The sequence below is a fragment of the Penicillium diatomitis genome, assembly GCF_028827545.1.
Source record: "Penicillium diatomitis strain IBT 30728 chromosome Unknown utg000002l_segment0_segment0, whole genome shotgun sequence".
In the NCBI taxonomy this organism is placed as follows: domain Eukaryota; kingdom Fungi; phylum Ascomycota; class Eurotiomycetes; order Eurotiales; family Aspergillaceae; genus Penicillium; species Penicillium diatomitis.
The window spans coordinates 1,125,963-1,140,176 of NW_026623174.1; the positions used below are offsets into that span (position 1 = coordinate 1,125,963).

The 14,214-nt window shown below is 51.4% G+C and overlaps 5 protein-coding genes across 5 annotated transcripts; 4 read left to right on the forward strand and 1 right to left on the reverse strand.

Moving 5' to 3' along the window:
- Nucleotides 1-759: 759 nt before the first annotated feature.
- N7539_001523 (uncharacterized protein) lies at nucleotides 760-1,766 on the reverse strand (the record flags this gene model as incomplete). The annotated part of the gene is made up of 2 exons (XM_056931126.1): nucleotides 760-1,215; nucleotides 1,284-1,766. 2 exons carry the CDS (start codon nucleotides 1,764-1,766, stop codon nucleotides 760-762), a joined length of 939 nt encoding a protein of 312 aa, XP_056793157.1.
- Nucleotides 1,767-1,984: 218 nt separating this feature from the next.
- On the forward strand, nucleotides 1,985-4,512 carry N7539_001524 (uncharacterized protein; the record flags this gene model as incomplete). The annotated part of the gene is made up of 6 exons (XM_056931127.1): nucleotides 1,985-1,994; nucleotides 2,051-2,090; nucleotides 2,153-2,433; nucleotides 2,488-4,133; nucleotides 4,207-4,338; nucleotides 4,408-4,512. 6 exons carry the CDS (start codon nucleotides 1,985-1,987, stop codon nucleotides 4,510-4,512), a joined length of 2,214 nt encoding a protein of 737 aa, XP_056793158.1.
- Nucleotides 4,513-5,801: 1,289 nt separating this feature from the next.
- Nucleotides 5,802-6,908, forward strand: N7539_001525 (alkene reductase; the record flags this gene model as incomplete). Its single annotated transcript, XM_056931128.1, has 1 exon — nucleotides 5,802-6,908. One exon carries the CDS (start codon nucleotides 5,802-5,804, stop codon nucleotides 6,906-6,908), a length of 1,107 nt encoding a protein of 368 aa, XP_056793159.1.
- Nucleotides 6,909-8,166: 1,258 nt separating this feature from the next.
- N7539_001526 (uncharacterized protein) lies at nucleotides 8,167-9,312 on the forward strand (the record flags this gene model as incomplete). The annotated part of the gene is made up of 1 exon (XM_056931129.1): nucleotides 8,167-9,312. The coding sequence occupies one exon, from the start codon at nucleotides 8,167-8,169 to the stop codon at nucleotides 9,310-9,312; it is 1,146 nt and encodes a 381-aa protein (XP_056793160.1).
- A 42-nt stretch (nucleotides 9,313-9,354) lies between these two features.
- Nucleotides 9,355-9,700, forward strand: N7539_001527 (uncharacterized protein; the record flags this gene model as incomplete). Its single annotated transcript, XM_056931130.1, has 2 exons — nucleotides 9,355-9,615; nucleotides 9,689-9,700. The coding sequence occupies 2 exons, from the start codon at nucleotides 9,355-9,357 to the stop codon at nucleotides 9,698-9,700; spliced, it is 273 nt and encodes a 90-aa protein (XP_056793161.1).
- Nucleotides 9,701-14,214: the final 4,514 nt, after the last annotated feature.

The following is a 14,214-nucleotide window of genomic DNA, read 5'->3' on the forward strand; positions in this document are numbered from 1 at the left end:
CGCTGATGCTTTGAGAGGAATTGAATGTTTCAAGTTGTTCAGATACACCCAAGGGGTGATAACGACTAAGAGGAAGAAGCCGAGAGAAGAATGGAAGGAAGATGGTCAGGTCAGCCTTGGGTTGTAGAAGTGGTGAGCAATGATGCCTCGAGTGGGATTAACGCGGGAACGCGACCGGCGATTGCAGCGGTTCCAGCCTCTGGCGATTAGATACGGCCACTTGCTCGTCTCACTTGACTTTCAGGCGGGTATGAGCCGTGAGGCCGGAATATCCAGCACTCTGCCTGTCTCTAATCCTAGGTTGAATATTGCTCATTTTTACAAAGGAAGGGGTCTGACGAACGCGACATCAATTCTTCATTCATTAATGTGGACCGTAGATTGGTCGCACGTGGGCTACAACACGAGAGCGACCAAACCTGTATGATCGAGTGTATACCTCGTGAAAATCTGCTCGGAAAGCAAGCCATGGTCATACACACACCTGGTGGTCAATTCATCTAGATAACAGCTGCAACGACCGGAACTGCATTCAAACCGATACCTAAGTGTCAGGCTCTTGGGCGGTACGACTCGAAGACCTCAGCTGCAAGGCCCGTTCGAACCATGTCTCAATGAACCAAGCTAACGAGCTACGTCTTCTCGACCACAATATTCAAGGTCAACAGCAGGCATACTACATACGTAGTGAAGTGCATATGTAAACTCGGAAATCGGCTAAAAATACAAGACTCACATCATTCAGTTTGGGTATTTTCTTCACCAGAACAGCCTACCAATGGTCTCCCCAAACCAGCCAACAGCCTTTTCCTCTCTCTTCGCTCGAGAACTCGTGTGCTTTTTCAAATAGGCGGTGACCTCTTCGCTGAATTGTTTCTTTTGCTCTATCCGCGCGTTATGAGACCGTATCTCCAGCTCTCGCTCATGCGGAGTTAGCTTAAGCAGGGGCTTCGTAGGCTTGAGGTCGGCCGGGACTTCCTCGCCGCCAGGAATCTCCATAGGCGCCCCCGCGAAGCTTTCAACCCGTGAAGATTGATCAGGATTGAAGAGAGACCGAAGCGGAGGAGGCTGGCTGCCGGTGGCTCTCGCCTCCTCCACTTCCTTTTCGTAGTCCAGCATTTGGTGGAACAACTTGTCGGCGTGCACTTGGATCCGTTCTTCGACGTCAGGTTTATGCTCGAGGGATGCAGCGTAGCCCAACGCCATCAAGAATTTCTAATTGATGATCAGCTTAAGCTTGCGCACACCACATGTCATTCGTCGCTTAATTCGACGTCACGTACAGTTTGCATGTCAAAACATCTGTTGAAAGTGTGTCGCTGAGCTGCGCAAGCCGTGACTCGGGACTTCACTTTCTCCTGCCAGTCTCCTGTCTTCGCACAAGACAGGAAAGCCTGTTGTTCAAACGCACAGTTCTCTAGGGCCGCGTTTTTCACCGTATTTGCGCGTCCCTTGTACCTTTCAACTACTTCACTGTCCGAGGCAGGACCGGAGTCGACGCGAGCTGGTGCTTTATAGGTCTTCCAAAGGTCTGCATATCTGCCGTCTTGGAACAACGACGCGGCGGGGACTCGTCGATCGTCGTCGGGATAGCCAAATGACTGCACAGGTTCAGTCTCGGGCTCATGCGCAGGTGGTGTATTGAACGAGTCCGTATCACGTGCAGTCGCATATTTGTCGGGCGTCTCCTTTTCCAAGAACTCGCGAAGGCCTGGGTCGAGCTGCTGGACAGGGTCTTTTCGTTTCTCATTGTCGTACCAACCCATGTCGGATAAACTGCGTGATCAAGTGGAAGGGCGATGAAGATTGACGTAACGGCGATGCTGCGGGAGCGAAGCGTTGCGGAGAAGGTCGGACAAATTTGGATCGGTATCACTGTCGAGTCTATTGACGCCCACTTATCAGTAGATTTGACGGCCGCGGCTTATCTTGGCATCTCCAACTGTCACACTCGACGCGTCGACCACAACGCCGTTCCTCCAGAATGGCTTCCAGTAGGTGTATAATAAGCGGTGATCTTTGAAAAATTCACGCTGACATTGATTCATAGCGCGAGAGGAGCGGTTGCAAATGCGCCAGCGCGGCGCTGGGTACGCGCCTCTACCCCGCGAAATCACAACACAAGAAGAGACAAAACTAATGCGCAGAGTAGAACGCATAAGACGAAAGCAATTGATTTCGGCTTTTCATTCGGTGGAGGAGCCATCGACGCATCAGCTCCAGTAATACGACCTCAGTCATTGGTACCAGATCAATCAGCGCAAGTTGAGGTTGCGCCGACGGTCGCAACCTCCCCGAGCTTGCATGCGAATGCCAACATTCAGCGCACCCCTGAAAGTGCGCGAACTAGCTTACCAGCGCGCCCGTCACCCTACGACATACCCATCGAAGACGAGCCGGATCAACCGCGCAGCAACAAAAGGAGAAAACTCAGTGCGTATGTTACCAAATCACACGCAATGTCACCTGCTAACTGCATCGTGTCAGATCCGTCCCCTCGAAACTCAATTACTCCTTTGCGCGCATCGACTGCAATTGTCGAGAAAGAGACCTTGACGACGACTGAAACGTCTGTATCCCTCGCCGGGACCTTCAGCAATGGCCAAACATCTCTTTCCACTACACCGCGGGCTACTCAGGTCATCACAAGTGGTCCGTTACAGACGGAGCACGAACAATCACAGTTGGGAGAGCCCAATAAAGAATCAAACGATCAGGTGTTACCCTCCGAGTCGCCGCAAAATGAACCCACGAGCCCAGGAATCACCCACCCTAGTCCACCGAAGGTGCCGCAGCAAGAACAGCGGCCGCAGACTCGTTCCAAGAGTCAATCACCTCAGCAAAAGACAGGTCCTTCAGCGGAGAAGACAGTCCGAGCTGCCAACACAAGGACGCGGAAATCTACTTCGCCAGCTGTTGTGACAACCCCCGAAGGAACAGACATCGCACCGACCGAGTCGACCCCCGGTGGACAGATTCTCCCCTCGCCGCAACAAGGAAACCATAACAAAGACCGCTCGTTGCGGGTCTCTACGCGTAGGCGGTCTTCGGATGCACAGGATGAAGATATCCAGGCTACCATTGATGCCGGCACTCGTGCAGTGCCTGGACGCGAGGCAGACCCCGCTGGGATCAACAAATCGAGGAAATCACGCAGCAACAAGAAATCTCCTAATCCTCGGCCATTAGAGGAGCTAAATCCAGAGGAGACAAGTGCGGTAAACAACATATCTCTTGCAGAAATCGCACAGCCCCCGTCTCGCACACATAAAAAGCGCGGCCGAGGTATGGTGTCACCGGGCGCCAGCAAAGGTCAACCAGCAGCTCCGCAAGGCCGCTCACAGAGTCCCGTCGAAACACAAGTGCCCGTCGCCACGTCAGCGAGCGCTCGTACTCGGCGGGGCAGGAAGAAGAAAAGTGCGGGCGCAGCGTCCGGAGGCCAAGCCGAGGATACTGCCAACCGTACGCGAGAGGTGCCCGAGACGGACGCTGACGGGGACACGGAGATCAAAGCCGGTCCTCCTGAGCGGCAGCCCGTGCTGTCGGCAAGGGCCAAGGGCAAACGCGCAGCTAAGGCATCAACGACCAATCCAGAAGAGCAACCCGATTCGGAGGTCACGGAAGAGCCAAAACGAAAGCCACGAGCACCTCGAGGCGACACCGTGCCGGTCACGGTTCACCGTCTGGTGAATGTAGGTGCACTAAATGCGCTTGACGCTGACGCCGAGGGATCTCCCGAAGATGGTCTCTCTAGTGCGAAAGCCAAGTTGCCTACTCGAGGTGGTGTCAATGCAGCCGATGTCTTGGGACAAATCTGTCGAGAAACGCTGGAAAAGACTCTCGAAAAACTCAAGGCGGGTATTGAAAACGAGACTAACGCCCATAAACGTGCGGAGTGGTCACGCAAGCGAAAGGCTGTCGAGGAATTCGGCTCAGAGCTGGACAGCCGCCTAATGGACATTAGCGAAGTCCTTGAGAGCAACTTTGTTCTGGGCATGCAGTTGAAAAAGACCAAACGTGACGTGATGGATCTACGGAATTATCTTTATCAAGTGCGCAAAGAGCGTGAGTCAATAGCGATACAGATGGATGCCGTGCGAGCGAAGCATATGGACGAGGAAAAAGCACAATCGGTAGGTTCCCCTTCACTTTCCAAGAACTTGAGAAAATGCCTTGTTCGATCATCGTCGCTAATTTTCATACGAGGCCCGCAACACCATCAACAACTCGCTCCATAGTCTTGAAATGGCTCTGGATCGCTCACAGACTCGAGCTGAATCAGGTAGTGGAATGTCACCATCTGACCTTGAATTTATGCTGCGTACTGTGGCCGACAATGTAAGCTCTCGGGCGCCCGGCGTGCAAGGGGCTTGCTGAGCCAAATCCGAGCCTTTAATCACCAACTAGAGGCCACAGCACGTCGCCTGGAGCGGTCCTGACCGCAATACCTTTGCTCAGGAAGGGGATACAGACAAATCGGTCGATGTTACCGGTGTTTGTCACTTATTTTGACTATGATGTCGTTTGGGCTATATCCGTTTGGGATTCATGTGGATGCGGTCGGACTGAAGCGATTTGCGATTGTGGTCGCACGTGGACTTAGCAAGGCGTTCCGGAGTTTTGTTTTTCGGGGGCCCGATCTACTCATGAGGCAGGAATTGTGCATGAGTTCGAACATGCGAGGAATCGCACGAGAGGACACAGCTGCGTAGCTTTCCTCTGTGTCAATTGATTGTTGAAACCCCTTTCCATTGCTCTCCCAGGGCCAAGTCAAATGTGTCTTGAAATTTACGCTCGAGTCAACAGACCGCGTATATAAAATTTCTTCAGGTAGGGATTTGCGCCTCGTGCCAAAATTTGGCGTGCAAACGCTCGACGCTTATCCTCCACGCAGGTGCTGCTGCAAGATCATCGCTCGACACGTGTCGAGTGGAGCACTCTTTCTGTTTCGTAGTCTGTAGTTAGTCTGTACATGCGTACCTTTGTACAAAGTCAGGGTTGTTTCCCGACATATTCACCATGTTCCCTGGCTACCTAGATCATTTGCCTTTAGTCAGATTGAAAAAGAACGAAACAAAGAAGGAGGCTTTTCAGGTTTCCCATCTATCTTGTCGAATATACTATGTACATTTATACAGTACATGCACTACGTACGAGAATACTAATTTCCAATCCATCACATTGTAGGTAGGCAATGCGTACCTGAGTGGGAATCGGGAGCTGGAGGTCGGTTTTGCCAATTAGTCATCAGGAGTAATCCGCCCGGGACCCAAACCGAAACCTCAACAACTGGTCAGTAGTGGTGATCGAATGTCATGGAAGTTGAAACGCTCGACGATCGAAACCGGTACCAAACATGCCGACTCGGAGACTTTTCCCATCTGGTACTCGACTCGCTTAGGATGCCGCTCTCCGTCGAGCCCAGTTCTTGCGTGATTCAAGAGGCTTCTTCAGTCGTGCAGAGATTACGGGTATCGTTGGATCCCGATCGATGGATCTCCATTAGAAATCAAAAACCTGACGTAAGTGCCGGCCGAGAGCCGAGAGATGGTTCTGGTCCCTTTTTAATCACGTGGGCGCCATGGCGTGGGCAAAGAGTATATGATGATGATCAAGTCCGCCGGTATTTTAGTCTTATTCCATCATAAATTCAACTCCGATATCAACGTGCTCTTGTTGTATATATAGCGTCCTTTGACACGTTTATCTCACTGTTGAAATTTACTCCGTTCCATATACGACAGACGGACACCGTCGACTTCAATTTTCCATCAATACCTACCCATTTCCGTCTATACACAATGACCAAGCTTTTCACTCCCCTGCGTGTCGGGCGCATGGACCTCGCCCACCGCATCACCATGGCGCCCATGACTCGCTTCCGCGTGGACGACAACCACGTTCCCTTGCCTCTCGTCAAGGAATATTATGCACAGCGCGCTTCCACACCCGGTACCCTCGTTATCACCGAAGCCACTCTGATCTCCCCGCGTGCTGGTCTCTACTCCAACGTTCCCGGCATTTGGAATGATGCGCAAATTGTCGCCTGGAAGGAAGTCACCGAGGCTGTCCACGCCAAGGGCTCATACATCTATCTCCAACTGTGGGCTCTCGGCCGCGTCGGCAGCCCCGATCTTCTCAAGGCTGCGGGATATGACCTGGTCTCTGCCAGTGATGTCCCTGCCTCCAACGATGGTCCCAAGCCCCGTGCCATGACGGAAAATGAAATCCAAGGATTCATCCAGGACTATGCCCAGGCGGCGCGCAATGCCATCGCAGCAGGCTTTGACGGTGTTGAGATCCACGGTGCCAACGGCTACCTAATCGACCAATTCATCCAGGATGTCTCCAACAAGCGATCCGACCGCTGGGGCGGCAGCGTGGAGAACCGCGGCCGCTTCGCACTCGAAGTGACCCGCGCCGTTGCCGATGCCATTGGCGCCGACCGAACTGGTATTCGTTTCAGTCCCTGGAGCACTTTCCAGGGCATGAAGATGGCGGACCCGCGTCCGCAATTCTCGTACTTGGCCCGTGAGCTGGTTCCCCTCAAGCTGGCGTACACTCACCTGGTCGAGGCTCGCATTGCTGGCAATGCGGACTGCGACAGTGATGAGGACCTGGACTTCTTCCTGGATGCTTACCGTGGGGCCGGTCCCATTGTGATCGCTGGCGGATACAAGCCTGAGACCGCAAAGGAGGCTGTGGATGGGAGGTACAAGGACCACGAGGTTGTCATTGGCTTTGGTCGTCCTTATACCTCGAACCCAGACCTGCCCTTCCGCGTTCAGCACAACGTGCCTCTGGTGCCCCATGACCGCGACACTTTGTACAATGCCAAGGAGGCCAGAGGTTACAATGATTGGGAATTCAGTGCTGAGTTCAAGAAGGCCCAGGAGGCCTCTGCTTAGACTGGTCTTACTTGAGTGCCAGCCGAGCACGAGTCCTCTCTTCTTGTGATTTATGATATGATGACAACGACTTAGACCGCTGTATATAGACATAGAAATCGATCTCCCCGTGTTTCACTGTCAAATGGCTGAATTTCTTCGTTTCGCGTCCGTATACGCTTTGAGTGCATCGTTCATGGTGGCGGACCTGGTCTCTCCGTCAGTGCTTCTCAAACACCTGATATGGTAAGTTTGTCTTTCGGTGAAATTGAAAGGGTACCACTTCTGCAAGGTATTTCTTGTATCTTTTGGAAACGTTCCAAGAGAACCCAAGACCCCGGTAGTTGAATAAGTCCTCTTGTTCGAACTTCTTGGGAGAATCCTTAATTTCGTACGCCTGCTGGGCAGTTGGGCTTCTACTCCAACATTCAATAACCCAATTGACCCCATTCCTGCTAGTGATTGCGGGCTTATCGCAACTAGATATATGGGACATTGGAGCCTTGATCCATAATTGCACACAGGACCCAGCACAGTCACACACTACGTAATTTACCTTCTCCAGTGATCGTGAACTCAGTATATTCAAAAGGGGAAACTATCATCATTCATTGATCCTATCCCCCTCGTCCATACGGGCCTTATATTTCCAAGTTCTCACCATCAACGTCTTCATGCGGGGTCACACAGCTTCTGATAAGATGTGTTCACGACCTTCCCCATTAGGACTAAAATCTAGCCGACGCGGCCAGCTAAGATGCCCTTCGGGTGGTGATTCTTGATCATCTATCTTGTCTTCCCCGCTGACTGCACGGAGAAGGAGCCAACTACGAAGCTGCCCGATCTGCTGATCATTTGGAGTATCATCGTGCTACGCATCACACGCGATATCGCTTGGTTTGACATCGTTAACGGACACAGCGTCTTTGCCGTGTAACCGCTCCCCTTACTGAGCAGGTGCAGATGGTCTTATCGTTTCATGCCCTCAGACATGGCCTACCAAGGGTCGATACTAAGGGACAGGAACAAGCTCGGCTTCCTGTTATCTCGATGTCTTGAGATACGACTCGAGATTATGGAGGTGATTAGATATGGCTCGAATCCATGTGGTCTTGGAGGGGGAAGTACTGGAGCCTGGATCAGCGCGAATTTGTGTAGCACGAAGCCATCATCACGTTGCTCAATAGATAAGGAAACTTTCCCTTGAGCGCATTGCCTCAAGATTGACTGCCTCAACTCATCACCACGGGCCCTCTGGTGCACGCATCGAACCTTCGAAATGGAGACCAAAGACGAGCTGCTGTCGCATGGTAAAGCCGACGCGGCTCTCGAGTTCCTTCGTGACGAAGGCTGTGGAATTGCCGTGGAGATCAATGAGAAGACCCTTGTTCGCAAGATTGACTGGATGATCATGCCGTTGATGTGGGCAGCCTACAACCTCCAATATCTGGACAAGGTGCTCATCAACTACGCCTCCGTCATGGGTCTCCTGGAAGACACCAATATGAGGACGAATCAGTTCTCCAATCTCGCGCTTGCCTTTTATGTGACGTATCTTGTCTTCGAATTGCCCACGGGGTGCTTGATGCAACGACTACCTACCGCCAAATACTTGGGAGTCAACGTGATTCTCTGGGGTCTGATGACAACACTCAATTGCTCCGCGAAGAACTTTGGGGGCTTGATGACCCTGCGAGTTCTTCTGGGGTGCTTTGAAAGTGCAATTGCGCCAGCTCTGATTCTCATCACTTCAATGTGGTACAAGAGAAACGAGCAGCCCACACGCATGGGGATTTGGTATATCGGCACGGGGACCGCGTCGATCATGGGAGCGCTGGTCGCATACGGTCTGCTTTTCTATACCAACCATGTCTTCAAGTCGTGGCAGATCATGTTTCTCATCTTCGGACTGATCACCATAGTCGTGGGCGTCTGCATCTGCATCTTCATGCCTGACAACCCGATGAAATCGAAGCTGACTCACGATGAGAAAGTCTTTGCCATCGAAAGGCTTCGTGAGAATCTCACCGGTATCGAGAACAAGCATTTCAAATGGTGCCAGTTCTTTGAAGTGTTCAAAGATCCACTGACATATCTCATCGCTCTCATCGTGACCGCCATGGATGTCCCTAATGCAGCCGTCAGCAGCTTCACCTCATTGATCATCGAAAACATCGGCTTCACCACGAAGGAGACTGAGCTTCTCAACGTCCCCAACGGCGTGGTCAGTATTATCTCGATCTTGGTCGTGACAAACATCGCCTCCCGCTATGACCAGCGGTGTCTCTCTGTCATCATAGCATTGGCCGGGGGCTTACTGGGCAGCTGTCTGCTAGCCTTTTCGCCCAAGAGTCTGAAAGCTGCTCAACTCGCCGGCAACTACCTCACTCAGATGACGGGGTCGGCTTTACCTCTGATGTACTAGATCGCCGGCGCCAACGTAGCCGGTCACACGAAGAAGATCACCATGAACGCGGTGCTGCTCATGTTCTTCTGTCTGGGCAATATTCTCGGCCCACTGACGTTTCGCACGCAGGACGAACCTGACTACATACCAGCGAAGATTGCCCTGGTTGCGACCATTTCAGTGGCGATTGTATCAACGCTTGTCTTGCGAGGATATTATAGCTGGGAAAACGGGCGGAGGGAGAAGCGAAGCACTTTAGACGCACAGGGATTGAATTCGGAATTCCTGGACCTGACTGATAGGGAAAATGAACATTTCCGGGTACGTCGGGCACTTCCAAGACACGGCGTACATTTGTGGTGAAAGCCACTCGCTAATCAAAGATCATTTACAGTATAAATTATAATACGCGGATACAACCTCGTGGTGGATCCGAAAGCAGTAGGATTTGTTTGCGTACAGCCCTCAGAAAGGATGACTAGGGGCTAGGGGGGTCCTGTAACTTGACTTCTTTGGAAGCGGTCCTCTTCTTGTAATCAAATGAATGTTCTTCTGATCGGTTTCCCAGTAGCAATAGTCGAACCAATACTACCAGTGTAGTGGCGAGAATAAAACCTCTCACTTAGCCATACTTAAGTAGCAAACGTGCTGGAGGCCTAGCAGAAGCACACAATGGGCATGCTCTTTTTTCGGTCGACCCCTATCATCTTCCATCTGGCCGTGTTGGTTTGATATGACCAGCTGTTCTCACATCACCAATCCTCAGCGAGAGGCAAGATCATGTGCGGTTGACCACTGGTGGGAGATATAGCTTCAATGAGGTATGAGTGTAGCAGTCCGTGTAATCCATCTGAAGCGCAATCGCTCAATGTTGAATGTACACTGTGACTGGATCATCATGAACAAAAGCTCCAAAAACCGTAGCGTTTCCATGCAACACACTTCACCAAACGTTGCCTTCAAAAGAAGGTACTCCAGATCTGACAGCCAAGGAAGCATGGCGCCTTTGCGAGCCCTTGACTGCCTGCCAGAAGTGTCATTTCTCTTCTCTGCTCACCTAGGGTCGTATGCGTGTAGCAGTTCAAAGGTCTCTTGATGTTGGTCATCGGGATGACGGAATACCTTCCCAGGACGTCGATGAGAAATGTTCCTCCAAGAGGTGATACATTTGCCCAATTTGCATCTCACAGCAGACCCAGTTGTATTCTGGCGACAGGCACGGGTGTTTTGGAGACTCGGATTCATATGCACTTTGAATGGCCGGTGGAGTGTCTACTTTTCGGTGAAAGTCTCACGATTGATTGAACAAAAAGCATCGGGCTGCGTGTCCAGGCTCAACGGATAGATTGTCTCCCAATCGTGAACACCGAGCTAGGTTTCAATTTTCCTTCGATTGTTCCAAGCCAAAGAAATGCGCTCCTCTGGAGAAGTGTTTCTTTGTGCCTCTGAAAGCAATGTTCCCGTGAGGCCCAGCTCCCTCGACCGGCCCCGTTGCTGTGGTCAGGCCATACCCATGATCGAAGAGTCGAGCCCCACAGGTCTCACAGCTCAAGATTCGGGCTTGGGGGTTGTCCGGGGTTGACGAATGCGGCGCCATACCAAACTTTCTTTCATCATCAAGTGGAACCGGGTCGACCTGACGACATCATAACCGAGTTGCCTTCCGCTCCGCCGACCCGAGAGCAGAATAAAAAAGTGGTCCGGTGAAAGTGGAATAAGGTTCCAATGTACTGGTCCTCGTGACACAGGTACTGACGAGTTGTTCCTGGGCCCCAATTGCCGACATACCGGGGCTCGAGCATACTCTGACATCAAAGTGCCAGTGGCAATGCTTGCCTTGACAGATGCCGGGACAATAGCCACATGTCGTTGTGGAGAGACTTCTTTCTGCTGGTCCTGACTATGCGGCACGACAGCAAAACCGTGACACTGCGTGGATGTCAAGACACGCTGGGAATGAGGACTCGGTCTCATCCACACTCGCCACGATATCAACCTAGCAGGAGTTGAGAGAGGCGATGCCTTTGGACTCTGTGGTCAAGCAAGTATGCAAAATGGTTGAATCAACGTTGAACTCTTTCTGGTCAAACAATACACCCGCAGTGTAAACCCCAATCGTTACGCAACTGGGTCCAGATCGGCACAAACAATGTTGATGGCGTACCAAAGTTCTAAGCCTTTCCCCGCATCTGCAGCATCTCCCCGCATCTTCGGCATCTTCTCGCTGGGTCAGCTAATTTAGATCACCGAACACGCTGATTCTTCATTTTCGGAGCCACCAGGCACCTTTGACCTGCGCTTTGCGGGGGAACGTAGATTCTGCGATGCATTTTTCCCTTTTGTCCAGATTGGATCCGTACCTTAGCTTTCCATGGCACAACGTCGCCCAAAGTCGGGCTAGGCATTTGTATCCACTGCCCACAAAGAACCACAATAGAGCACTTTGCACTGTACGATGTACAGGGTGTGCTACAGTATGGTAGAATTGGTATGCCGAGTTCATAAGATACTTCCCCGCACCAAGCTGATCCAAGACCACGCTAGGTAGTTGGGTGCAGCAATCCTGGGTAGTTGTCTCGTGGCGATTGTGGGGAGACGCCTCGCACACCAGCCGGTCTGAGCACCAGTGCTGATTGCCTGATCTCGAACATGTCCATCAGGATAGTCGATCGGATCGGTGCCTCTTTCACGAGTGCAAGAGAGGCGTGGAACAGAATGATCTATTCACCTCATTTTCATCTGGTAGGCAAGCACTGACACCACCACGAAATTTCCAAGGATCGGCGATCATGCGGTCAGAGCGGTTCGCTTGTTGTACCCGGGATCAACAACACAACTGCTGATCCGACTCAACTGAGAACAGAGTCTCTACACGACACCGAGAAGACGCTTAGGGCCCCATGATGATAGGTCTCCATGGTTCCGACCATCCGGAGGGTTGACGGGTCCTCAGAGAGTAAGCCCACAATCAGTCCATATGGTGGCTTTGACACACCGCTTCGTTCCACCGAACACGAAGCAAGCCGCGACCAAGTAGATCATGTTGAAATAGGGAAAGAAATGTGGATGTTCTGAAAGGCTATGGTCATTGATTGATAATTGAGACCTTCTGGCATAGTTATCCGTGTTATGAAATCTGTCAGGTTCCCAGCAGTGAAAGAGTGGGTGAAAACGTGGCGGGCGATCGTTAGTGTGCCCCACTGACAGCAGGTGCTGGCGAGCCTGGCTCTACACTTTACAGTCCCATAGTTTTGGCCGATCTCGGTAAGAAGCAAACGCATGTATATTGTACACGCATTTCTTTCTCGGTGAGCTGACATCTTTCACGTGGCCCAATGGAGCTTTTTGTTCGGGCCAAGCACGCCTGAAGGTGTCCGAAAAAGTAACCAATTCTCGGCAAAACAAAGTCCTCTCTAGCCAGTCTCTGACTCTCTACCGTGCGCTACCCTAGTCTCTACCGCCTGTCTAGTATACTATGTGAGACTCGTGCAATTTATTCTTTGTACTCACAAACGCCAGAGAATTCAGTAGGCTGAGGAATTGCAGTTTAGAGTTACGTAGTATGGGTGAAATACTTGCTAGGCTAATATGGCCAGCAAATGGATAAAATGAGATTCAAACGGGGGTAGTAATCGCGACATCACGCCATATTCATACTCACCGAGTGTCGAAAGCAAGACAGAATCTGAACACTGGACGGACGATCCCCCATGGACGACTTCGCATGGATAATGCTTCTAGCTACCAACCACAAAGTCACACCGGCCTGACAAGCATGTCAGATTGCCGACGCTCCAATCAGTCGCTATTGAGAAAGTTTATATCATCTTTGTGTTGTCAAATGCCAAGCGCTCGTTTCATGGACAGGGATACTTTGACACAAAGCATGGGATCTGTCCTCAAGTCGGGGACAGAGGTACGAATCTGACTAAATAGGGTTTACACTTTGTCGTAGTAGCAGTACCAGGTATAGAATTATACACAGCAGAGCCTGCATGAGACTGGAACTGATGAAGTTTATACTATATAGTAGGAGTGAACTCGGTACCGCTATGCCACATAAAACACCTGTCGTCCTGTCTTTGGCTGCCGGCTTGTCTAGGCCCCGGGCTTGGCTACAGCAGTCCTTCATCTTGAACCGCTTACTCTAGACCAGCCACTCAGGAGTCAGAGCTTTGCGGCGCTAGAAGATGCAATGCAGAGCCACGGCCGCGGGACAATGCCGTTGACGAAACTCCATCAATCAGCGAGGTCCCCCCAAGTCATCCTTGCCAGATCGAGTAAAACAGCGGATGGACTCTATCGTCAAAAGAGAAGACCTTCCGGTCAGATTCTGGCCCTCGCCGTCCAAAGTTCGAGGCAGCACGCAAATATGCACGATTGCACTGTGCCAGCTCACATCACGTGAGGACTTCGATTTGCATCGCGCATGAAACTTGTGAGATCACAGTCACACTACTACTGCGAGCTGTTGGGTTGGGTTCTGTTTCGGACTTGCTCCCGTTGTGGCTCGAGCACCTCACCGTCTATGCCTCCGACTTGAAGTGTAGATGACTCATCTCTGTTGCAATCGGCTGAATTGAATTGGCAGGTCCTGGGCAAAGGACGTCTCAAATGCCACTTTAATAAGGGTACTTATTGTTCCATGCAATTGAAGTAGGTCAATGTGTAGAACATCTATGATCATAATGCACCTCGGGCGGCGCGCTACTATTGCGGTTCAGAACTGCCCGTGAGAGCTTTCCCGAGAGGGATTTCAACCTTGTCCGGAGTCTTGGTCACTTGTAGAAGGACCATACTGTACTCCTCTACCTACGAAAGGCTCTGGTCCTCGGCCTTTCACGTCAAAGTGACTAAGAAGTAGAATGCACATTCAACATTGTAACTAGTGTGCAATCTAACTTAGGACGAGGCACCGAG